A 24,916-nucleotide genomic window follows, 5' to 3' on the forward strand; every position below is an offset into this window, starting at 1 on the left:
GGGACGTTGAGTTATTAGAGAAACTAATAGGTATTAGTAACAATCGAGACAAGTAATAGTTGTGTTGACTACTAATAGACAACTAATAGTTGACTAATAGTTGTGACTAATAGCTATTAGTGGGTTTTACTTTGCGTGTTTCGGTAGGAAAGTGAGAGCGTGGGCGCGAGTTTGAGCGCGTACGAGAGCGTGTCATATCTTGGGTCTCCACAGCGTTGATTACTTTTGAAAAAGTGGTGAGAGTCGCTTTGCGACATGTTGAGCATTCGGATCCTGTGCGTATCGGTTTTGGCTAAAAGGCACGTGCTCTTCATTATTATATTATTATAGTGTTTGCATCAGACAAGCCTTGCAATACATGGCAAGAAAGCCGGGTTAAGCAGGCAGTGCGCGGGGGGTCCCTCAAGGCAGATGAGCGCACGGATGAGACCGGAGAGAGAATCGAGTCAACCGGCAGACACTGTGATGTCGTTACTAGGCTGCAGAAAATGGAGGCCTTCCAGGATGAGTTTGTCAAACAGGTGGAACAGCTCAAAAATGAGCTAAACAGGGAGCGTCACGCATGGACGGTAGTTGAAAAAAGACTGAACCATTTCAACCTAGATGCGAGTATTCGAGATTGGCGCCTAAAGGATAACGTCCCATCCCCCGATGTACTTTGCCTGCTGTCCAACCCCACCTCATCTGGCATCCGTACGTTTCGGTCGGTCTCACCGAACGACAAGATACTTGCTGAGTATCCGCAACTGAAGAAGCCCCGACAGCGCCTGCCCATGAAACACAGGGTGGCGCATCATATCACCACCACTCGCCCATCTATCACAGCGCGGTCACGGAGGCTGGCTGGACGGAGGTTGGAAGTCTCCCGCCGTGAGTTCGAACATATGCTTCAGCTCGGCGTTATTCCTCCTTCCTTCAGCAAATGGTCACCATCTCTCCATCTGGTCTAAAAGCAGGACAGTGGGGACTGGCGGCCTTGTTGCGATTACAGAGCTCTGAATGCTGTTACTACTCCGAATCAATATCCCCTTCCTCACATACATGACATCGTCGCTCGTCTCGCAGGAACCAACATATACCGTAAGATCGATTTGATGAGCCCGTACCACCAAGTCCTGATGAACCCATGGACATTCCGAAGACAGCAATCACTATTCAGTTCGGCCTATTTGAGTTCCTACGTATGCCTTACGGTCTGAAGAATGCGGAGCAAACTTCTCAAAGGTTCTTGGACCAGGTTAGCGCGGACTCCCGTTCATTTTTTTCTACCTGGACGACATTCTCGTTGCAATTCGCACAGACGAAGAGCAGAAAAGCACCTTCGCCTTCTATTTGAGCGACTGGATGAACGCGCCCTTTTCCTAGTGCCCCAGAAATGCATTTTTGTTATTTCCTCGGCCATCGCATTTCAGTCCAACAAATCAAGCCACTGGAAACACGAATGCCGGCAATCGAGGATTTCTCCTCTCCAACCTCCTTCTGAAAGTTCCGCGAATTCCTTTGCCTTATAAATTCTCCCCGGCCACTTCATACCATCTTGTGCGCAAATTCATCAGCCGCTTATCTATCTGCTGCGTCGCGACTAAAGAAAAAGTAATAAAATTGAAACCGTTTACCTTCCACTGCTCCTAGGTGCACAAACAGTCCTTCGAGGATGCGAAAACGTGGTTGGAGGCAGCAGTGTTGCTTATTCATCCGTTGCCCGACGCACCAACTCGCCTTATGGTAGGCGCGTCGACTACGGCACTGGGTGCAGTACTGCCGCAGCGGGATTATATAGACTGGAGGCCGCTGGGCTTCTCAAAATGCCTCAAGCCTACAGATCTTGACTAAATCACCTTCAGGAGGGTGATCTTGGCCATTTATTGCGCTGCAGGCGTCTATGTTTTCTTCTTGAAGGCTTTTACATTCTGACCAACCGGAAGCCATCAACCTTCATTTTGAAGAACAACAGTTCTTCGAAATCAGGACGTGACCTTCGGTGACTCTCCTTTATATCCGAATTTTCTAGAGACATCTGTAGAAAATCAGGCAGCTGACGCACTGTGACAGATGGGCGCTGTGCCTGCTGGCTCTGTGGATTTTCAAGCTCTAGCCTTCGCTTAGCAATACGACCCCGAGCTGTGCCAATTGCGGGAAAAAGGCTCGTAGTTCCAGCTTGTGGAGGTGCTGCTTCCCTACCCAACAACATTGGTTACGTGCGACACATTGCAGGCAGCTCCTCGGCCGTTCGTGCCCCATAAGTTTCGGCGGCCAATATTCGATTCACTCCACAGCCTAAGCCATCCCGACATGAGAACGACACAGCGGCTTATGATAGGCCGCTTCGTCTGGGAGCAACAAAGATGTTCGAAGCTGCGCAAGAAGCTGCCAAACTTGTGACGCTTTGAAAGTGACTCGGCACACGTGTTCAGCGGTGCAGCCATTTCGACAACCACATAGTCGTTTAGATCACTTGCGATTAGACTTGGTGGGGCCTCTTCTGCCCTGAGAATATTGTGGTACCTCCTCACGTGTGTCGACTAGCACTCAACGTGGCCTGTGGTGACGCCTCTCTAAGACATCGGCCGAAACAGTGGCGGAAGCATTTGTTCCTACGTGCGTGTCATGGTACGGTTGCCCTTTGGGAATAACTACTGACCGAGGCGGATAATTACAAAGCTCGCTTTTATTCTGCCCTGGGGAGAGTGCTTGTCGCGCGCAATTCATAACACCATGGCTTACACTGCACAGAGGAAAGGCATAGTCTAGCGATTCCACCGACAAGTGAAGGTGTCATTGGACGCCACGCTCGACATACAGCACAGGGTGGGTGGGAGGGCTACCTCGAGTATTACTGGGGCTGCGAGCGACAATAAATGATGACCTCGGAGTCAGCACAGCCGAGATTCTCTATGGATCAGGAACCGCGTTCTAGGCCAGTTTTTCGGCACCCAGCAAGGCACCCTGGGCTGCGGCTGCGGCTGCGCAGCACTTAGAGCGGATACATTCATGGCTCGACCAGCTTCAACCTAAACCCTACCGTATTGCCTGCGGGCAGCCTGTGATTAGTTCCCCGACAATGAACACAGCCAGGCACGTGTTTCTGGGGCGCGAGTCTATCCAAGCCACCATTGACTCTTTGGTATGAGGGCCACTTTTGTGTAATTTCGCGTTCAGAAAAAACCTTGAAAACTGACGTTCGTGGCTAAGAAGGGGCAGTGTCCTGCGACCGCGTGAAACTAACCTATCTTGAGCATATGCTCTCCGTTCCCTCCGCAATTCATACCTAAGCCTCCGGCATACTAGGGGGGGGGGGAGCGGCTTGTAGCTACCGTCCGTCTATACATTGTCCCCGCCCCGTGGAAAGCCAGTTGGCTTCGTTTGTCGTGCCTCGACGTGGGGAGAGGCACGACCCCTGCTCGCCCGACGGGGGCGCCAGCACAGCCACTCAGCAAACCTGAACTTCTGAACAAAGCCAGTCGACTCTCAGTTCTCTACCTATCAAAACGTGTATTAGTTACCTCCGCTAAACCGAGCTTCGAACACGGCCAATCGAAAATTTGTATTTTACGCGAAGAAATCGAATGTCGCCGGCAGATCCAAGTGGCAGTGCCAGAAGGATCGGCGTGTTGCCGTCTTCTATTCCTTTGACTGTACTGAAAAATTAAACCATTTTATTTCATCCTGTTATTCCATCTTTAGTTGTACAGGCGCCCAAATCTTTAACTGGCGTGCGCGAGCGGCGACTTTTCCGTGCGTCAGCGCCGTATGACCGGGCGAGGCTGGAAACAGCTTAACAGACGATGGGCCCAGCTGAGCGCGCTTTGTCCGTATGCACTTAGCCTCAGACTCTTTGCAGCCGCGCCCCGTCATACGGCGCTGACGCACGGAAAAGTCGCCGCTCGCGCACGCCAGTTAAAGATTTGGGCGCCTGTACACGTCACATCGATGTAGTGAGTTTCGCGGTTTAGTGACTTAGTGTGACAGACAGGCGAAGAGGGCTCGGGCCAAAGAATGTTTAGCTAATAGCGGCGGTCTAACCACAAAAAACGCGTAGAATCGGAATAACTTTTTGTTTATTTGTACGGCCAAGTTGTGCATAATCAGTGCACAGACATCATTTCAGATGGGGAGTTTTCGCAGTTTTCGCGAAGTCGCGTGACCGACAGGGGAAGTAGGCGTCGGGAATAAATTTACACAATCGGGGAGGGATGACTAAAATGCAATAGAAACACGTTGGAATAGATTTACGTAATAGGGATCCGGATGCTCCTAACGCCTTTGATACGTTGAGAAACTGCACGGCGTGCCTCACAGGGCAGCTGTTGTAGTGTCCGCCTCACAGGAGACAAAGTAAACGTAACAGAGACCTCAGAAGAAGAATCTCGGCGAAACCGCATGCCCAAGTTGAATACGGAAAAGAAAGTAATGTATGTTCAACAAAGAAATTTGCACAATTGAACCAACGAAAATACTTGCCGTTTTTAGTTGCACAAAACAAATATGATTCCATAGGTGGTTCACATGTAGCGGTAAAGTGTAAGACAGTTTATGTGTTGTAAGTTTCCAACACACATCGCCATATTGTATAGCCTAAAACAAAATGCAATGTGTCTTATTACGTCTAATATGGCGGCAGGCATCGCTGTGAATACCTCGAGCTTGGGGGACGATGGCACATGATATTCATGTAGGATGCTTTATGAGGGATTTTTCATTAACCGGGCACACGTAGTAGCACTAGTTTAGAAGAGTCACAAAAGTAAATGGCAGGCTAGTCTCAAGAACAGAGTACCGCGCATAGAATGAGATGGTACAATATATTGTTAAATGAGGCTTTGTAGAATCAGACCGTTGGAATCCGAGATGGTATCAGGACACCACAAAATATTCACAAGAGCATGGAGAATCAGTGATCCAGCCGTGGGCGAACAAGAGATCCCAATGTTTCACCAAGACACGCTCGGGCGAAGCCAAGTCCTCTCGTAGAAATGTGGGCCCTAGCCTAAGGCTTGCTTTCATCAGCTACTGATGATCACATGGTATCAGGCAATTTCAGTGCATGATTCAAAGCATAGCAAGTAGAAGCATGCGTAGACGGCTGGTTGATAACATATACGCTGAAGAACAAGGCATAAGCAATGTTTATTTGTCCGCAGGCTCTCAAGGAGCGCGTCCTGTGTGCAGACTGAAACACACTAGTGGCACAATGCACTTGCCACCGCAATAGCCGAGAGTTGCAGTCTTTGAAAAAAAATTATTTTGTTGCTTAATACAAAATCAATTGGAACTTTCACAGCGGTGAACGAAAACGATCTTGGCTGGGAGCGTTCGCATGGGCAGCTAAGCCTTTTTGTCCGTCTGGAAATTCCGGATTCACCCCATAAAAGGATATTACATTGCTCTATATGTATTATGCTCGCTTCTGGATTGAAGCTAGAAAAAATTCACCACTATCCTGTGATGTCTAAATAAAAATATACATGTGCTTAACATTAACAATTGCAATTTATGGTTAATACTGTTGCGAGGAATTTTAGCCGAAAATCTGCTTTAAAAATGTATTGAGCTGGATATCATTAAAAACAAGCTCTATCAAGCAGCCGAGGTTAGAGTAAATGCTTGCGACTGTTCATTGATGCGTCAAATCAAAAAGGAAGTAAAAATTATCAGAGCAGTAAGGCACCAAAATAAAGAAATAAGCCAGAAGTGATGACGAAATCCATATAATTATTGTCAAAATGTGATCATTTCATGCCTACCTGTAAGAAAAAAGCCGCTAGCGTCGAAAGCCTCTGCGGTGGCATCAGGCATGTCCAGGTAGCCCTTAAACAACGTCGGTCCCCTCATGCAGATCTCGCCGCATTCGTTGGGACCAAGCGCTTTCTTCGTAATCACGTCCACAACCTTGGAGGCAGGCATGGAACAAACACTTTGATGTTTCATAGTTAAGAAGAACAGGTTAAACAGCAGCAAAGAGAGTATACATTAGCATTCTTGTTCATGAATAGCCGTTCGCCAAGTTTAAATTGCAACATCAAATACAGAACTGCAGGGCCACGCAATATTTCATCATTCATAATTTTCAGCAAAATTAAATATGGTTCCTTTTTACAACTTGTGGGACTTCATGTATGTTGCATTAAAAGGATGACACGGCGCATTATGTATATTTGTAGACAAGCTAGAGATGCTTCGGCCATTGACTGAAGCATTATTCGATACATTGCAAACAATGAAGTGCGAACTGCAGGCGCTATTCACACACTGCAAAACATATATTTTTGTTAGGAATGGTAGAAATATCTGCCGTATTTTTGAACGCGCAGAGCGCACGTCACACGTTTCTTTTCTGGCGAGATCATTAAAATAATTTAGTGAGCTTTGCATTATCTAGTCATTTCGTAAGATGCAATTCTTCAAGGCCTATTCGAGTGTGGTTTTATTAAATATGTTCCCTGGGCAAAGCAAAACAATACGTCAGCGGTGCTTCTCTTTTGATCACTGATACCGTTCTTTGGCAAAAACAAATCAGACTTCTTATGCGATTTTATGCGATTGGCCTAAACTGTGCCGGCATCAATAACTTGCCCTATATAATCGCGAAATTTCCGAAAGTGAGATCGTGTTCATCGTGCCTACGCCACGCTAAGTCATATTATGGGGTAATATGCAGCACAGTGCAAGTCTTGGCAGCCAATTATACTGCTAGTTCTAAAGGAGCACCTTAAATGTGTACAATGTGGTGCTGTCGAAACACATTGACGCGAAGATTGTTAGAATGAAACTTTGCAATGCAAGCGAGTAGGAACGACAGAAGAAGATAGCACAAGGTACGCGACATAGTACTGCTATGATCGGGGAGGTTCTGAGTAGCCGAAAACATTTGCGTACATACTAGCTTTATTCGCCTCCACTGAGAGTATCGGTGCAACACGTTTATTAAAATGTTGCGCATTCGCTGAGAAAACTAGTGTTTCTCCTGTGGAACACTGCTCTCTATGTGTCCTGCACTTTTTTGTGTTTTTTTTTTTTGTATACCGGGGATCATAGATCTACTCCGTGTAGCGATGAATCCTGACCGCGTTTTATGTAGTCCCCACATGGCAAAGAAACTGAACATTGAATTTTACATGGCGAGTAGCGAAGACATCGACGACGGCTTCGTCCAAATGGCGAAGAGGAGGATACTCGACGAGTCTTCGCCAGGAAATACGTCAACAGTGAGGGGTTCCTGCGGTCCGGCTTGCCACAGTGCACTGTTTGTTCCTGTTGATCGTTCGGACAAACTGAGGAGCATGAATCGGCAAGTAATCGCGACAGGACTTGAAGCTCTCGTACAGAATGAGATAAAGGACATTTGACCTAATTCAATAACATCCTGGCCATAGATGTCAAGCACTCGGCCGCTTTATATACTTTGCGAACTGTTGCGGAACTTGGCGACATCAGAGTCCGTGCTGACATTCCGCAGGACAGAGGCACGATAACGGCCCTCATGTATGACGTCGACTTTACCATTTGAAATGCTGACCTTCCTGTCCTGGTCAAGTCAGCTACTGACATTGCGGGAATAATGCAAGTTTACCAAATCGGCAACTCCTGTCGCGTCAACATGAACTTCAATAGCGAATGTCTTCTTTCACACGTGAAAGTTGGTCTTTTTTTGTCATGTCGTCGGAGCCTATATGCCGGGCCCTCTTTAATGCCGGAAGCCTCTCAGCATGGGCTATCTGTGTGGCGCGTGAAAAAGCCAGTTTGCCACGCGCTGTGCCGAAGCCCACAAAGCAGAGTCTTCAAAAGTGATTGGTTAACCCTGAAAGGCAGAAAATGCAGTGCAAATTATTATGCCTCATCAAATAACTGCGCACTAATCAAGACGAACAAAATAATCTTGTGACAAGCGGTGAAGGATGGCTCGTCCTGGAAGAAAGCGATAACGACTGTTAAAGGGAAGCTGAAAGCTTTTCCGGAAAAAAATGAGTGAAGAGCAGTACGTCTTGGTTTTCAACCCTCTGAATTCGAATATCGCATAGACATTGAGCGAAAGAAAGCGCAAACATATTTTATTTCGACGAAAAGTGCAGCAGCGGACACGCCCAGCTGGCGTGCCTCGTTTCCGCCTGTGATTGGTCGGGCGCCTCGTGACGTCAACAATGGTGTTCGTCCGGACCGACTGCTGCCGCTACGCACGAAGCACGGTGCAAGGTAGTTTGGTGGTGTTTTGCTTAGACGGGGTCATGGAAAATTTCGAGAGCTTGCGTTTCTGTGAGGAGTTCGGCGTTAAGTCCAAACTCCACGAGAGCGATATTGCGCGCGACGGTGACGGGCGACGGCTTCGAGCGACAAAACGGGCCGTTGCTTGAACAGACCGCTCGGTGTTGTCGCTCGATCGCTCGTTTCTAGAAATCTAGAACTCGTCGCTCGTCGCCCGGAAATGCTATGAGCGATTAGCCAATAGTGCGAAGCCGAAACTGGATGTACATAACTCAAATGCTACTCTTTGTCGCACGGAACGAGCAAACTATTGAATTTTACACGCGCAAGAATAAGAACCTAGTGCAAGACCTTCATAAATATTTTATGCTCCTTCTTCAGTAAAATAAATCAACTTAAATTGATAAAGCATGCGTCACGCTAGTTTCGGCGCGTATATTGCTGCCCTCATACAAGGAAGTCGTCGCTCAAAGCCGTCGCTCGCGTGGAGTTCGGCTTGCAGGCGATGAGTGAACGCGAGAGCCATCGCCTCGCTTATCGCGCTGTCGCTGTCGCGTGCAAGATCACTTGTAGGGGGTTCATACTTTACTGCCTACATGTACGAGCCGATTGCGAAGAGCCGGCCTCTCCAAGAAGCAAAAAATGCTGGTGCAAGCACGGCTTTCACGCGAACGAAGGGGAAGTGTTAGCACCTCCTTCTGTTGGAAATGTTCTTTGGCGAGTATGTTTTTTGCTGAGCTGCATTCAGCGTTCCAGTGAGTACGTTTCCGGGCAAACAACTGTAGTGTTATGTTCCTGCATGCCTCCTCGTAGAACTAAGCGGTGATGCGATTTTCGGCATTTGTGCGCTGCCCCAAAGGTGTCGACAATCTACGCAGACGGTTTAAACGCGGGAAAAGTTTACCGGCTGTTGTAGCACGTGTAGTATAGAACCTTCATCAGCGCGCCATCCGCACGATACTCGTAACCGGCGAATTCTGTCGGTTACGTGAGAGGGTCTGTTTCTCTATGTGTGCGAGAGAAGGGGGAGCGCAGCGCCTGGCGTGAGCAGGCTTTCCAACACATGCAAACTTTACGCTTGCACTGCGTTATGGTAGCTGCATGCAGGCTGTTTCACAACACACGTGCGAATAGAAAATTCGCGGTGCTTGGCGATGAAACCTGCGTCAAGGGTGGGAGATAAACATGCACCTTCCGTTCAGCGTGCTAATTATGTTTTAGCAGAACCCAAAGCACGCATTATTGATAAACTCCGGTATTAATAGTCACGGAAGTGGTTATAGCACAACACTGTTGTTCTTGAGCGCTTGAAGTTGTTTCGTTTCACAGCAGCCTCCCGCTTAGCTGAAGGCTTCTTGTCAGGCAGGAACTAATGGAACATCGGAACATCGTCGCGGCCGCTGGTGTTCGTGCCGGCGTAGGCAGCACAGAACGCCGGCATGATCGGCCAATAAGTTCAATTGATGCTGCGCACGTCCACTACAACTCCTACATACACACAAACAAAGGAATGTAGGGTCGAGCGAAGCAGATTAGGACGGCACGCACGCAGAAATAAGCCCAGTCAGGCACGGCCGAGGAGACTGCGAAGGAGCGGAACACCAGTGTTGACGTCACTACGCCGCGGTTTCCGGTCTCCGCTCGCATCGTCAGCGTCAGCAGCAGCGCGCGGCGCTCGACGGGGGGCGGAGCTACAGCTCAATTTTATCCGACGATTGCGTCGCTCCAAAGTGAAAAATCCCCCCCCCCCAATATTTTACCTTCATGGTTTATAAGGTTCCCGCATCCATATATGAGCGCCTTATTGAATTCGACAGACTCTTCAGCTTCCCTTTAAAAGACGGCGTTCCAGTAGACGGCGCTCTCCCAAGAAAGAAAAAAGTGCCGTTTTTACCCAAGAGCCTTCCTTTATACCGCCACCACCACTACCACCGCCAAGCATGCTACACCTACATGGTCATTAGAATACTGAGGCTCAGACAAGGGAATCTGGTGCTGCTTGGCCTACTCTCCCACAGGCACACTTCTCTGCAGGGTGACAGCAGCGACTACTGTCAAACGATACTCAGACAACAGATAAACTGCCCAAGACAACCAGCTCGTTGCTGCACGGAGGTCGCTAAAAAGTGTTACCTGCGCACTCCTGAATAATATGCAAACAGCGTTCGCTAAATGCACACTGCAAGTTCTGGATTCCGTTGAACCAATAGTTTCGGGTCCTCAGTAAAAAGATGGCTTGCCTTCCACAACCACTGCGACCTATCTGGAAGCAACTCGAGTGTGCGTCAATAGTTCAATGAAACGCCAGAGGTCTGCAGTTACAGATGTCAGCGTTTCGGCCCTTTTAAAACAAGTTCTCCACTATCAACATTTGTGAACCTCACTTTTCAGACTATTTGACAGTATGGTGACAAATAATTTGTTTCTTCGTCATACAGTGAACGTAGCGAAGCTGTGTATTGTGTAACGTTGTAGTGACCGTAAAGAACACAGTAGGAAAACTGTGAATGACGAAACGAACTCTTATTGGAAGAACTTGTGCGTACAAAAGCAAGTGACAATCAAACCACAACGAAAGCGGCGAACACAGACTGCGATCATCGAAAATCTGTCCTGCGGGTCAAGCACGTCGCTTCTATAAAGGTTTCATCGAAGGCTCCAGAGTAGTCACTGGTGCCTGCTTGACTTCCAGAAAGTACTACACAATTCGCGTCGACCATACAATCAGATTACACAAGGTTCGATGACAAGAGATAGGGGATAGAGCCATTTATAACATCTGAGAAATTTCCTATACATGCAGACGTGTTTTGAGCTTGGCGATAACGTTTAACATTTGTTACTCGGTAAAAAGCGGTCACCGGAGAAAGATAAGCAAGTACACGTGTTAATATCCGGAAGGAGCTCACTTATGTTCACCAAATAGTAGAGCCTCACTCCGACAGTAAATATGTTTGTCTCCGTGTTAAAAATAAGGTTTCATTCACACCGATTGGCGCCTACATTTCCCAATCACGTCGACTTGATCGACAAGCACTAGACATACTATCAAGAACTCCGACAGCCTTGGACAATCATGGGTGACCTTAACGCCCATCATCCACTATGGGGAAGCTTCAGGACAAATCATCGAGGCACGAAGCTAGTTGATCTCGCTGCCGAGCATGGGCTGAGCGTTTTGAACGATGGCAGCCCTACTTATCTCTGAGAGGTGACTTAGATCAGCTGTTGGGACTCGACCATAGTGTCGCATAGTTTAAGTTCCAAATTTCAATGGTCGACAGACACTGAAACTCACGGTAGCGACATTTCTACGCACATGGCTATCAGAGGCCTTGACAGTTAGCTCTCCCCTGTTCTCTCAAGACAGATTGACTGGAAAGAGTACCAAATTTCTATCCAGGCGAACTGCAGACATGAACATCTGGAGTCCCTTGAAGAGATGATCGTACAAACGCTTCAAGAGGCACAGATTTCGACTAAAAATTAGAGAGGCTGCGGGCAATCCACCGGCGGGTCGAGAGAAGATACAGGCGTACTTTATGGTCTGAGGGAATCCCGACGCGTTCAGAAGAAAGTTCAGCATTGGATGAAAAGTCTTCAGGGTCAAAGACAGAAGAGCTTCTGCGAATCGCTGGACCCTTGGAGGCTATTATCCCCCGTGTCGAGACCTGTTCATATCTTCGCTCACTTCCGCAACAACATCGTGCCTTCACATCGCTCGCTCTACTTCACAGTCGTCCAGTGCTTGTGGTCGCGGGTGATTTTTGTGGGAATGTTATGGGAGACTTCGTTCTAATGGCTGACCTCTCGCTACATGATATTCCTGTCGCGAGAGATGAATGTAGCAAGTGCCTTTCTCTATTGAAGCCCAAGTGGCTTTGGCTACGTGCAGGCAGTCGCCATAACACGCTCCAGATAGGGTTACATACGCTGTCTTAAGGCACCTAGGATCAACAGCGCAATGCTCTCTTGAGGATATCTTCAATCAACTTTGGCATGACAGCATTGTCCCCAATGATCTGAAGTGTAGGCGACTGGCGCCTGAGCTGCCGCCTGGGAAGTCTCCGCTCGGCCTCACATCGTACCGGCTGACTGCACTTGCGAGTTGCATGAGTAAGATCACGCAGATGACAGTGTTGACACGTATGGAATGGTACCTCAAATACTATAACGTCTGCCCGAATGGTATGGCTGGTATGACTGGTCTTTAATGGACAGCGTCATTGATCTCGTGACCTCCACGCGTCAGCACAAAGCCATGAAATGTCTTTTTCTGGCACTGGTCTTAGACGTAAAAAGTGCCTGCGACAACGTAACCGACACAGCCATTCTCCGAGTTCTTGAGGCTGCAGAATTTAAAGGACACATGTTTGCGTGGATTAGGAGAATCTCTCAAGGAGATTTGTGTTTTTTTTTTCTTACAGACGATGGCCCGACAAATGAATATATCTCAAGTCGTGGTGTCCCACAAGGCGGAGTGTTGCGGCGGGCCCTTTCCGATCTCGGTCCAGTGGGGCTCGCCGAAACGCTACCAAAGACGGCGAATGTCTCGCTCTACGCCGGTGATATTTGCATCTGGGCGTTCGGCGTTACACGGTCAATGGTACGCGCCAAAATACAGAAAGCGGCAACTCTGACAGTGGCATAGTTTCGTCGACCAGGTCTGACGATTTAGACAGAACAATGTACAACTTGAATTTAAACGAAAAACGATTTCTTTCTACCCGGTGTGCATCGAGGGCTAGTGAATTGGGCATAATAAAACTAACAGTTTCTTTGCCGTTATTATGGATGGTGACCTCACCTGAAGTTCATATGTCTCCTACATGAAGAAGAAGCTCACTTGTATTGAGCATATGTTCAAATGCCTAGCTGGAAAATTGTAATGACTATTCGTGTGCTCTATGTTAAAGCTATACACGTAACTTTTTCTCAGATTTCTCTGATACAATCTTTCTGTCTTGTCGAACATATGCAAGGTCAAGGTCCTTGCGTTGCAGAGTGTACAAATTCAAGCACTTCAGGCATGTCTTGGCCTCCAGAAATGTTCTTCGACAGCCACAACGATTGTCATCGCACAGGAGCACCCGATCACCACTCATATCGTTGTTAAAACGCCATTCGACACACATTCGACGCACATTCGACGCACATTCGACAGATTTCGCACCTCCTATTCCCTGATGTAGCCGGTTTGCCAGCGCGAAGGTGAAGGCCACAGGCTACAATATGTGGCACTGTGACGAGACTCCATGACTCGATACCATCTTGTTTCAAGCCTGCGATAAATCCAACATCGGCACTTTGGTGTCTCCGCCAAGTTCCCGTGTGCCTCACAGTCCCTGGTATGGCTAAACTAGACTCGTCACCGGTAGCCCAGAAGCACTTGTCTCTGTTTCTCCTAAACAAGTGTTATTTCAACCGCATACGCATTTACAGGGACGGTTTCACCAATTACGGCAGCTCTCGCGGAGCAGCGGTTGTTCCACCGTGCTCGGTCCCTTTGCAATTTAAATACTCTCCCAATACCACGTCGGCGGCAACATAACCTACGGCGCTTCAAGGTGCACTGAGTTATCGTGTTCCAACTGCCACCAAGTCGTTGGGTCATTTTCTGCGATTCGAAAACAGCCCTACAAACTGTGTAGTTTGCCCTACGTCATGGGTTACACGAGCAGCTTGTGTACGAAATTAGGCACGCTCATGAAAACGCGTTCTATCTAGGACATAGTATTTAAATGATTGTAGAGCCACTGCAGAATGGTCGGTAACGACACCACTGCAGAAGCTGCGTGCTCGGGTCATCAGAAACATCAGCGGGTGCGTATACCACTCCCAAATACGTATGCCGCGCGGCAAGTTCAGCGAATTGCTCGCCACATCACACTTCCACGATGGAATTCACCGGGTGTTATCAACGAACTCCTGCACTCTCTCGACCCTAACTTGCGACATCGCTTGCCACCGGGACTATCCCGTCGCGAAACAACTTCGCTGTGTCACGTGTGGGTCGGCGTGGCACTTACAAATGTCTATGAATTTCTAATAGGAATGGCCAGCAGTGCGGCGTGTAATTTGTGCGGGCGCGATGAAACTCTAGAGCTCCTTGTGTTTCACTGCCCGTGATTTGACAGTCAACGACGTACTCTACAAGCTAAAATCAGCTCGTTAGATAATACAGCCCTCTAAGAGGAAAATATCCTGGGACCATGGCCTCTGCAATCTCGCACGCGAAAGGCCTTTCTGCACTTCTTCAATACTACTTGTCCGTATGAACGCGGTTACAGGGACCTTCCTTTGGGACTGATTTTGCGAGTAACTGACACTTTCCTTGTTATCTAATCTCTCCATTTTCTCCCCAAGTATAGAGCAGCCAACTGGGCACGTCCTTGGTTAACCCCTCTGCCTTTCCCTCTCCCTTTCTTGCTGTCTTTTAATAAAATGCCGATTCGAGTTACTGTAAGCACCGTGTTTATACGGTCAGTGGAGCCGCTTTCAAAATTAATGAATTCTTACGCTGCACTTTGCTAGTCTCATATGTGTTTTTGACATGGTTACCCTGATGGATATTATAGCGAATAATCTATATCATAATACAGTGGCATGGTAGGTGCAACGTCACTGTGTTCCCATGTTTTCTATTCTTAAATCAAGGCTCCGACAAAGGAGCAGCAGTCAATGGATAATTTTGCCCTAATACTGAGAATTAACTTCAACATAAGTAGGTATGTTTATCAAAACTGGTGATCAGTATGTTTTGGGATTTTACTTGCAATAATCACTATATTATTATGAGGCACGTCCTAGTGAGCGACGCCGGACTCATTCTGACAATTTTAGTTCTTCAACGTTCACCGCATTCATGGTAAATGGGTGTTCTTTTTTTTCCGCTCCATTGAAATGCTGCCGCACCGGCCGGGTTTTGATTCTGCAAACACTTGCGTTCCCGCGCTGTGCCATATACGCTAAGCAACCATGCCTGTGTAACAGTGGTAATACGTAGTCGATATTTTTACGTGTACGTCGAGATGGGCTTGTAGAGATTTATAGTATATATACAGCGACATATCAGCGACGCAGCACCTATTTCTTTAATATACGTGTAGCAAGCATATGATGAGTAGTTCGTAGCAATGCACATCGCTTGTTTGCATTGGTTCTATAAACTAACATATGCTAACTACTGTTGCTCGCAGTGGCGTAAACAAAGCCAAAACTCTAACCTTCACTTCCAGGCTCACAATAGGTGGACCGGCGCAGCTGGGGTCACTGCAGGGCCATCGGTGATACGCGGCAGCAGCTGAGGCTTCTGTTAAGCCATACCCTGAATGAAACAGGAAATGATGCACATATTTTCATACACTCATTCTCACACAAGTTCATATGCGGCCCAAATTTTTCGGTTTTGCGAGCACGAAAATACAGTCAAGAAGGCTAGTTGCATGAAATGGTTCTGTTTACAGTGTTATACTATTCACACGCAAGACAAAATATGTGAAACTGGACATTCATGTGCACAACTCTCGCGTATAAATGTTTGTTTCGCCTTTTTGGTGCTTTGTATGAATACAGTGCAGTACGCATAACAAATCAACTGCAGGACAAAAAGTTTCTGAATTTAAGAGGGTCACAAAAGACCGATATTTAATCCCTGAGAATATACGTGCGACTACTTTGAAGTTTTACGAGATTTTTAAAAATCGGCTGTTGCAAATAACATATTCTCATTCCTTGACCTGAATTATTCAAAGAAGCGGACATTGCTAGCCGGATAAATTGAAACACGTATCGAACTAATTAACAAAGATGCACGAGCTCACTTTCTAATTACCTTACTCCAAATATCGCAATGTTCTCATTGTAGCCAGTGAGCAATCAAGGCGTGTGCACTTAGAATGAATTTCCAGAACCACACAAGTTTGGATTTATGCCGCATCGAATTCGCCTTACAAAGGCGCTGTTGTTCTACTTTACTTCTTTAATACAACGTTCTTTTGTGAATTGAAGCACGAAAGCAACTGGAACGCCCCTGTATTTTGTCCCACATACTGTTGGTAAATAATATATTAAAATTGGTCTAATTTTGCAAATTCAGTTCAAGCGGATACGTCGTGGAAACCTACCGGCCACAAATTAGATATTGGAATATGTTCCGTAAAGTAATAATTAGGAAGTTAATCATATATTATGCTTTAAGTATTCGCATATGTGTTTCGATTTCTCGTGCTAGTAATGTCCGCTTGTTCGAACAATAAAGTTCAAAGACAATAATTATACTACTTGCCACACGCCAGTTTTAAAACTTGGCCAAAACTTGAATATGATCACCCTGTATACAGGGTGCCGCAGCTAAATTAAGCGAGAACTTAAAATTATGCAAATGCCACGTAGCTGGACAGAACAAAGATAAGTTGGTTCGCCGTCGCTTGGAGACACAAACTATTGATTTCATTCCACCTAATTAGATAAGTATTCTGAATTATTAATAAGATTCTCAAATATTATAATTACAGGAAAAGTGTCAATGCGAAAATTGTAGAGCGTCATGAAAAACTCCCGACACAGCTTTCTGCTCCTCAGTACGGGCTATATAAAAGTGTTTTTCCGAGCATGAAAGAAGCCCGCCAAGATGCACAATCTGCCTCGAGTGGCCAGTCGCGCAATAATTGTGCGTGCATTTGCGGGCTGCTTTCACGCTCAGGAAAACATTTTTATGTAGCACGTATTGAGCAATAGAAAGCTGTATCGGAAGTTTTTCGTGTCGTTCTAGAATTTACCCCATGTCACTTCTCATCTAAATATAATATTTGATAAGTTAATTAATTGGATAAGACTGATTATCGAATTAGGCGGTATAATAAGAATGGTTTATCTCCAAGCGACGGCAAACAACAATGCCTTTGTTCTTTCCAGCTACGTGGCATTTGCATAATTTTAAGTTCTGGCTAAAGTTGGCTGGGAGACCCTGTATGACCCTGTATGTATGTTGGCTTGGAGACCCTGGGAGACGTGTATATGTTGATCTTTCCCGAGTGACCATGTTTCACCGGCTTAACAAATGCTATCGCACAGCGCAGGACGCGCCTGCACGTATAGGAAGTTTCTGGAATGTTATCGATGCTTCTATCCGCTGTCTGTTGTCGCCGAACCTTGTGGTATCTGATTTCAACGCGAATGGCGTAGAACTTTGTGGAAGACACGCGGGTCCCAGCGATTAGTCTGGAACATTCGACAACTGCTGTATAAAAGCCGACGCGCTTGACCCGCTGATCAGATATTCGACGACCGCCGACCGTGTTCGCCGCTATCGTTGTGCTGTAAGTGTAGCCTGTTTTTGTGGGCACAAGTTCGCCCAATAAAAGCTAGTTTTGTCTTTCACAGTATTGCGACTGTGTTCTTTAATGTCACTACCACGTGACAATATTTGTCTTCCTTCTGCTTTATTTGCCATAAAGTCTCACACAAAGTGCCTTCATAAAGATGAGGAAAAACGAATATATACTACATATTGCCGATGTAAGACTCCGGTGACAAAGCCACATGTTGCGCGAATTTCGCCCTCGTCATTTGAAACGTATCGCAGGCCGCTTGAGAATTCCTAGGTTTATCATGCGATGTACACATCCAGGAACTGATTAGAGATGATCAGTGTTACAACGTTAGCCTGTATAAGCTGTTGACATGCATTGGATCAACGTCGTATTTTTGCGGATACTGCTGCCTACTTTGGCTATTGGTTGGTGGCCACATGCTTGTACATTGCAACACAAAGTCGCGTAAATGGCTGTGGTGTAATATATATAAAGGACGCTTACGTCACTGCAAGTACAACAATCGGAACATGATGAAAACACATGCGCATAATAAGACGGACACGAATGTTAAATACATGTACAGAAAGAGTCGCGCTTCGCGTAAGTTGGCTGCTATATCTTGCAAAAAAAAAAGCCCAAGTCTACATTGAAATGAAGCCGCGGGTGGTTATGCTACTTGTAGGGTCCAGAGGCTAGAGGAGAAACATACGTGAAGGCTAGCAGTTATTGCGAGGTAGCAGCTATGGACGTTAGCACAGTCCGCAGTCGGGCTTTCAACGACGCTAGGCAAGTATGTTCCGTTTGTATTTGTATTTAGGCGCACTTTTATTCTCTATATCTTAAAGTTGTTATTGTGGTCTCGCCAAAATTTTCCAATGCCTGGATTCTGAAATTTGCAAAGGTAAACAGCTTTATTGCATTGTGGTTCAAGAAGGAAGCACATATATAAACTTAGAGATGTTGTCAATGCTTAACAGTTTCCACGTGAACAACAAAAAGGGGCGCCAGCTCTGCCGCTTGTTTCATTGGGAACAAGGCTCCCGTGGGGGAGCCGAAACGTAAATAACTATTTTAAAACATTTTGGTCGGTGTTCAGACCTCTTCCTTTTAAGTATTTATGATGTTATTGACATTCAAGCAGTTTTTCATAGTAAGAAGAATCAGTCTTCCCTCCTTTGATCGTTGGGTCGATGCAAGCAATTCAAGCAGGCACAAAATTCGGCTAATGCAATCCGTTCGGGAATATGAGATTCTACACTGCGGCATTCTTTGCACTTTCTTATTTTGATTGATTTATTTAGTTTGAAACTGCTCCTGTTAGCATGCACTAATACTGATCTAATGGGGGTTAAGTAAATGCCTGGCTTAACAGGTTGGGATGTTTGTTTTCATTTGCAGTGAAGGACCCATACATCTGCTCCAGTAGCACAGGTTTTTGGTAGTCTGGGGATTTCAGTCCAATTTACGATAATGTGTTAAGGAAAGTAGAAGCACACGTATGTCAACGAAATTGACTGATATTTCTGAGAGCTTCCTACTTTACGCTTGTCACTATGGGTGCAAAATTCTAGCGCTATATTTTGTTCATAAATAAACGAATATAATCCTAACAACCTATTTGAAGAGGACACGCCGCCACCCTACGTACTTCAGCATATTGATTTGAGCCGCTTGGTACAGATTCACAGTACATGAACAACGTGACCGACAGGACGAGAAATTGGACGACTTCCATGCCTGTTAAAGTGATATGATGCTACATGCACCACGGACTGCAGCTCGTAAACCTTTGTGGTGACGTCTTTTACGCACTTGGAAATATTCAGAGATGACTTCTATACAAAATTACAGCACACGCGCCGCGGTGGACAAACAAGGCTAGCGCTAAGGTTGAAGCTCACAACACTAATTCCATTCTCTGTTCAGTAATGCCACACAGATCATTTGCGGCTTGCTTCAGGCACAGACGTGGGCTTTCAGCTTGATGCTTGCTGCTGCGTTTGTTGCAAGTATATAGCAAGGAGCACGCGCCGCTTACGCGTTAATACGAGCAATATGAACACATAATTTATTCAGGAATTGCCGCCAAGCGCTTGTACCGTGAGGGTCTTCCTGCACGGACGCGACGACTACGCTGCAACCGAATAGCGAACACTGCAAATGCGACGTGATAGGTCATCTCTTAATTTGCAGAAATGCAGGCAGAAGGACAACGACAACGAGGGCACATGAGACAATACACTGGGCTGAACTACGAGCTGCGAACAGCTGTGAAAGCCTGCCGTTTCTGGTTACACTGAACTTCAGAAGCAGCTGTTGCGCACTCGAAAAGAAACTTAAAGTTTGAAGCGGTTTTAGATTACAATACACACGCATTTTTTGCTCTTAATAAAGTAGACTAGTAATATTACAATGCGCAAATTTTTTCCCCTCAGATTTGCTAAATTATGCGGCGTACCCTACAAAACCTGGCCGAAAGCAACCCTAGGCGTCGCAAGAGCCGTGTCATTCAAATCGCAAGCTTGTGAAGTGACCCTTCTGAATGTCGCATTACCATTCATGTGACCGCAAGAAAATTTTCTTGCTCCAGCCGCTAAGCTACAGGCACCATCAGCCTTGGGTGACCGCATCGATCTAATATTCACGATAAAAGAACCAAACGCGCACATGCTGCTTCTAGACGTTCATCAGCAGCCGGAACAGACAGCATTGCATACACCGCGCTCCGTTTTCTCGGAGAAGGAGCGCATAAGTTCCTGCTATCACTATTTAACGCCTCATCGCACTCGGGTACCGTGTCAGACAAGTGGGAAACCAGTCGCATCTTGGCGCTGCTGAAGCCTGGCACACAAAAGAGGTAGGACTAGCTCAGGGCTTGGCAAAGGGGGTAGACGACTTGCGCGAACTGTCCTCTCAGGTTCACATTGTTTGCATGGTGCCGGAGGTGGCTTTGCATGACAATACCCCACAAAGTATGTTTGTAGCTGCAAAGGAGGCTATATGGAGATTGAACCAACAGAAAGGTTTCGAGGTTGTTGAAGTAAACAAGGAAATGAGAAGGTGTGGTGGTTTTCAACGAAACGGGGTCCACGTCAATGTCAGGCTTGGATGAGAAGCGGGCTGACAACTTGCTGGTTGGTCGCGTGGTTGCTTTCTTTGGGAGGCTCACGGCTGCTCAGGAGGCCGGGGTAGGTAGTAATGAAGAAGGTCCCCTAGGGGACCCTCAGAAAAGCGTCGCCGTCAATAACAGAAAAAGGTGGAAAACAAGGAAGGGAGCTCGCCATGCAATTGGCTACATAGATATTGCGGAGCAGTTAAGTGACGAACGAACAGGAGTGCATGCGGTTACAGAAACTCACCTTAGAGAGTCGGAAGAGCCGCCAGTGATGGAGAACTATGTTTGAGAAGGGCGCAACAGAACTAAATTGGAAAGGAAGGGAGTGGGAATAGTAATGCTCATACATCAGGGAGGAAAATCAGAAAGAATAAATTCAAAACGTAAGCAGAATCTTTGGTTATCATGCACAATGAGTGGAAATAATTCATACTTAACTGGACGTAACATACTTGTGCGCCCTGGATAATTGCAGAGAGAAGAATCAAGAGTAAGTGAACTGCCTAAGTACTGTTTCGGGAATGACGCCGAAATATCCCAGTAGATGACATTAATGTCCACATACGGGATCTAGATGGTTATATCGACCACAACGGGAAGTGAATGAAACATCTTTGCCGATCACATAACCCCGTTATCGCGAACACAGGGCGTAAGTGTCAAGACAGACCACGTGGGAAGTGCGAAACCGGCAATCGGCCATTGATTACTATCTGATGACATACGGAATTTATGATAAGTTGAGAAAAATAGTCATTCACGAGGAAATTATAGCTGCATAGGGAGTGACCATCGACGCATCATTTTGAATATAGAATATGTTGTTGGGAGAGAGAGCAAGGAGCGAAAATGGCCTCCAAATTTGAACGTTGAACAAATAATAAATATAGTCACAAGAGTCGAGGGAGAAGTTCGCAAATGGCCAACGAAACAGTGGGACTACAATGAGCTTCTAAGTGTGTTTACAACAGAAATATGGGAAAACAGTCAATATGCTCTTTGAAAACGAGAAAAGAAACCGGAAAGCTGGTGGAACTGGGCGATACGAGAAGCGATCGGCGAACGACAGAAATCATCCCGAGAGCACAGGCTGGCAAAAAGGCGCAGTTGCCACAGGCTTAAGTAGCCAGAAAATGGGCAATATACCGGGCGAAGAAATCTATGGTTCAAATACTGGTTCAAACAAAGATAAAAGGTAAAGTGAACGTTGGTTGTCAGAAATACGTGAGAAAAAGGCCGCACCAAGCATATCTTGGAATCGCATAATATATTAGGCAGACGTTCAGGATTAATACAACATGTCCCACACGAACATGGAAACAAACTGGTCGGGCACGTGGCATTAAATTACATCCGAAAACTAAAAGCCGTATGATTCCGACACAATGACGAGGTTTTATTTGAGGAAAAAAAGAGCATGAAAGAGTACCAGATAGAAAAGGAGCTGGTGCTGACAAATTTCAACTGGAAGAAAGCAGAAGACAGAATTCGTAATCGCACTGCCACAGGGTTATACGAGGTTCCCGTTAGGCCAAAAAATAAACTAGGATCTAAAAGTAAGGAAGCTCTCTTGAAAGCAGTGAAAAAAAAAACCTTAAAAGACAGCAACTATCAAGCAGTTAGCGACGAGGTAGAATTAAATAAATTGATGAAGGTAAGGGGGAGAAAGACAGAATTTACTCTTATAGACCATTGGCTTTTCCCAGATAGCCACAAACATCCGATAGATGTACCTGATTGATCCAAACATCCAGCAAAAAATGGGATGTCCTATGGACGCCCTTTGCATGCACATAATCTAAGGGACGTGCAATGGCATCAAAGTTTTGGATGTCCGATGAACATCCATTTAGTTCATTCATCAGACGTACAGCAGACAAAATTTTGGATGTCCACGGAACGCCCATAAAATTTGTACTTTAGACGTGCATTGTAGGCCCCCCAAAGCTTCTTTTTCGCATTGTCTACGCGCGCTTCTATGATTTTGACGTGGACGATGCTGGGCAGTTGGAGCCTGCAGTTTGGTGCGATGATCGCTAGGTATCATCAGTGATCATGTAATGGATGTCCATAGACGTCCCATTTTCTAATTTTTTTTGCAATCAATGACTTTTCTTTTATTTCCGACTCTGTAAATCTATTTGAAAAAAAAAAAACAAGGTACAGTATGTTTGGAAATGAACTGATATATATAGTAGAAAAAACTGCATGAACATTGTATCAAGGCACTCTACTTTTGTTGAGCGCCACCAAACATTTTAAGATGTGGCAAACTTCCCGTGTGGAAGTGATTTCGCGGCCTCCACCACTTGACACTCCATGTCGGAGAGCATGTGCGTCGACAGCATTCTCGAAAGCAAAAAGCCGGAAGCACGCCATAAATTTGGCATTAAATGAAAAATGGTGTTTAAAAACTTAAGCTAAGTTCAATGATTTAATGAGATTTTACGCAGCATTATTGCCCAATTATCAATTATTCTCACCGTCGTGCACCTGTCATACGTTACCATAAGCGCAGCCACTGCAATGGCGCAGCAAGCAAGTGCATGCGTTCAAGTGTGAGCTTGTGTTCCAATGCTGGCGCTGAGCTTTCTCTATGGCTGGGCTGTGCTGCTCTATGCTATGCTCCCTGAAGGGCTGCAGAAGATGGCGCCAACCTTTCCGTTCGGTACTGATGCTGTGACCCTTCATCTCTTATTCTCGCCATGTCTGCAGTGGTGTACGGTCATCAGCAGACACATGGTTTTCAAGGTATGTCGGTGGTTTCTTTTTGTGTTGTCTTCTCTTTTACGCCGGTAAAGTGTGTTGAGCATGGGCCGGAAGCACTGATGCACAACGCAAACGCCCAGCGGTTTCGGCAGTACCCTTCAAGGCATGTCGGTGGTGTTTCTTCTCGGAATAGTATTAAACTGAGCCAATTGGTGTATAGCTAAGACTAGTTTGAACAGCTGAACTGTAACCCGTAACAAATGGTGATAGAGAAGCGACGTTCTTGTTTGTCTCCCTTTCTCCCGTGTTTCAGTTCATCTTCTCATACTCGTCCTGGTCTTGCACTGTACGTGCTTCTCGCGGTCCGCACGTTTTGTGCACAACGGTACGATGGTGTCAGTGGTTCTGGCATACGTTTTCGATAGTGGTGCTCGATCTTGCGAGGTAGTCACCGTTCATGCATTGCTTTGGAGGTCCTTTGTAATAAGGGCTGTCTGTAGAGCTACGTGATATTTTGCATGCTTTGGCGCTCGTCTGTACGTTTGCATGAATCATTTGCGTGCATCATTTGTAGGCACACGCCATGTGCTTTCACGTGTTCTTGAACCGTCGATTTTCGCATATCACATAAAGCTTTGCTGTGCTCTACTGCTTGCAAGGACAAATTTTATTGTCAGTGGTACTCTTTAGACAGATGCCTCAGATCTGCCGCCATGATAAAGATGTTATAGGTGTGGATTTATACTCTGGGATATTAACCTAATCATTAAATTTAGAGAAGCTGAAAACCGGTTATTTTAGGCGTCCTAAGCTACCTTGTATGTCTTGCCCACGCATTCAGAAATGTGCCTTAACTTCAACACCATGCTTGATCTGGTCAAGGTAAAGCCCAACGCGAACACGCCCATGGAGAGACAGTGAGTGTCTTGGGTACGTTGGTACCTGTCGTTATAGTAACAGTAAAGCATGGGCTTCAACTATAAGGTTGAATATCAGAATGCGTGGTAAGTAGTAAGCGATGTGTTTACATAGTTGTAAAGGTTCCGTCCTCTTTTTCACGTTTAGGATGCGCAAGCCAGTCAGGAAGACAGTGGTCTTCCAAGTACGATTCGCTTTCAAGCCCCACAGCATCGTAGCGTGTGCCTTTAGGAGTGCTGACTAATTTTATTGCTCTTTTGAAACTGGTAGCGGTCTAACTTGTAGTCACGGTAATGATTACAAGGCTCACTATCTTCAGCGCCCCAAAATATTCTCTTTCAAGTGCAACCTTAAAGGTACACTAAAGGTTACCAGGAAGTCAAGTTAAAGTGGTAGAGCAATGTTCTTGAACGTCTAAGGCGTCAATATAATTGCGAACAGAGCTTTAGTAACCGAGAAATTGAGGTAAATGCATGACACGATTTGAGACCCCCCAGCGACATTCCGGTACTAGCCCGATGACGAAAGCACTCCTCATAATTTGTGTTATTAATACTCAACTACTCGAATTGAAATTATCATTTCATTCGATTATAAGACGGAATAAAATGCTACTTGTCTACGTCGATTCGATTCTAAGAAAAAATAACATTTTGAC

The 24,916-nt window shown here is 46.0% G+C and overlaps 1 protein-coding gene across 1 annotated transcript in view; it reads right to left on the bottom strand.

Annotated features, from left to right (window-relative positions):
- The window catches only part of LOC142566631 (luciferin 4-monooxygenase-like), a 53,960-nt gene that overhangs the window by 16,204 nt on the left and 12,840 nt on the right, over positions 1-24,916 (bottom strand). The window contains exons 2-3 of the mRNA XM_075677467.1: positions 15,426-15,526; positions 5,745-5,889 (exon numbers count right to left, since the gene is read on the bottom strand). Coding sequence (XP_075533582.1) covers positions 5,745-5,889; positions 15,426-15,526 — 246 coding nt within the window. The remainder of the gene's footprint in view (positions 1-5,744; positions 5,890-15,425; positions 15,527-24,916) is intronic.

This window comes from Dermacentor variabilis, unplaced genomic scaffold (genome assembly GCF_050947875.1).
Source record: "Dermacentor variabilis isolate Ectoservices unplaced genomic scaffold, ASM5094787v1 scaffold_13, whole genome shotgun sequence".
Lineage (NCBI taxonomy): Eukaryota > Metazoa > Arthropoda > Arachnida > Ixodida > Ixodidae > Dermacentor > Dermacentor variabilis.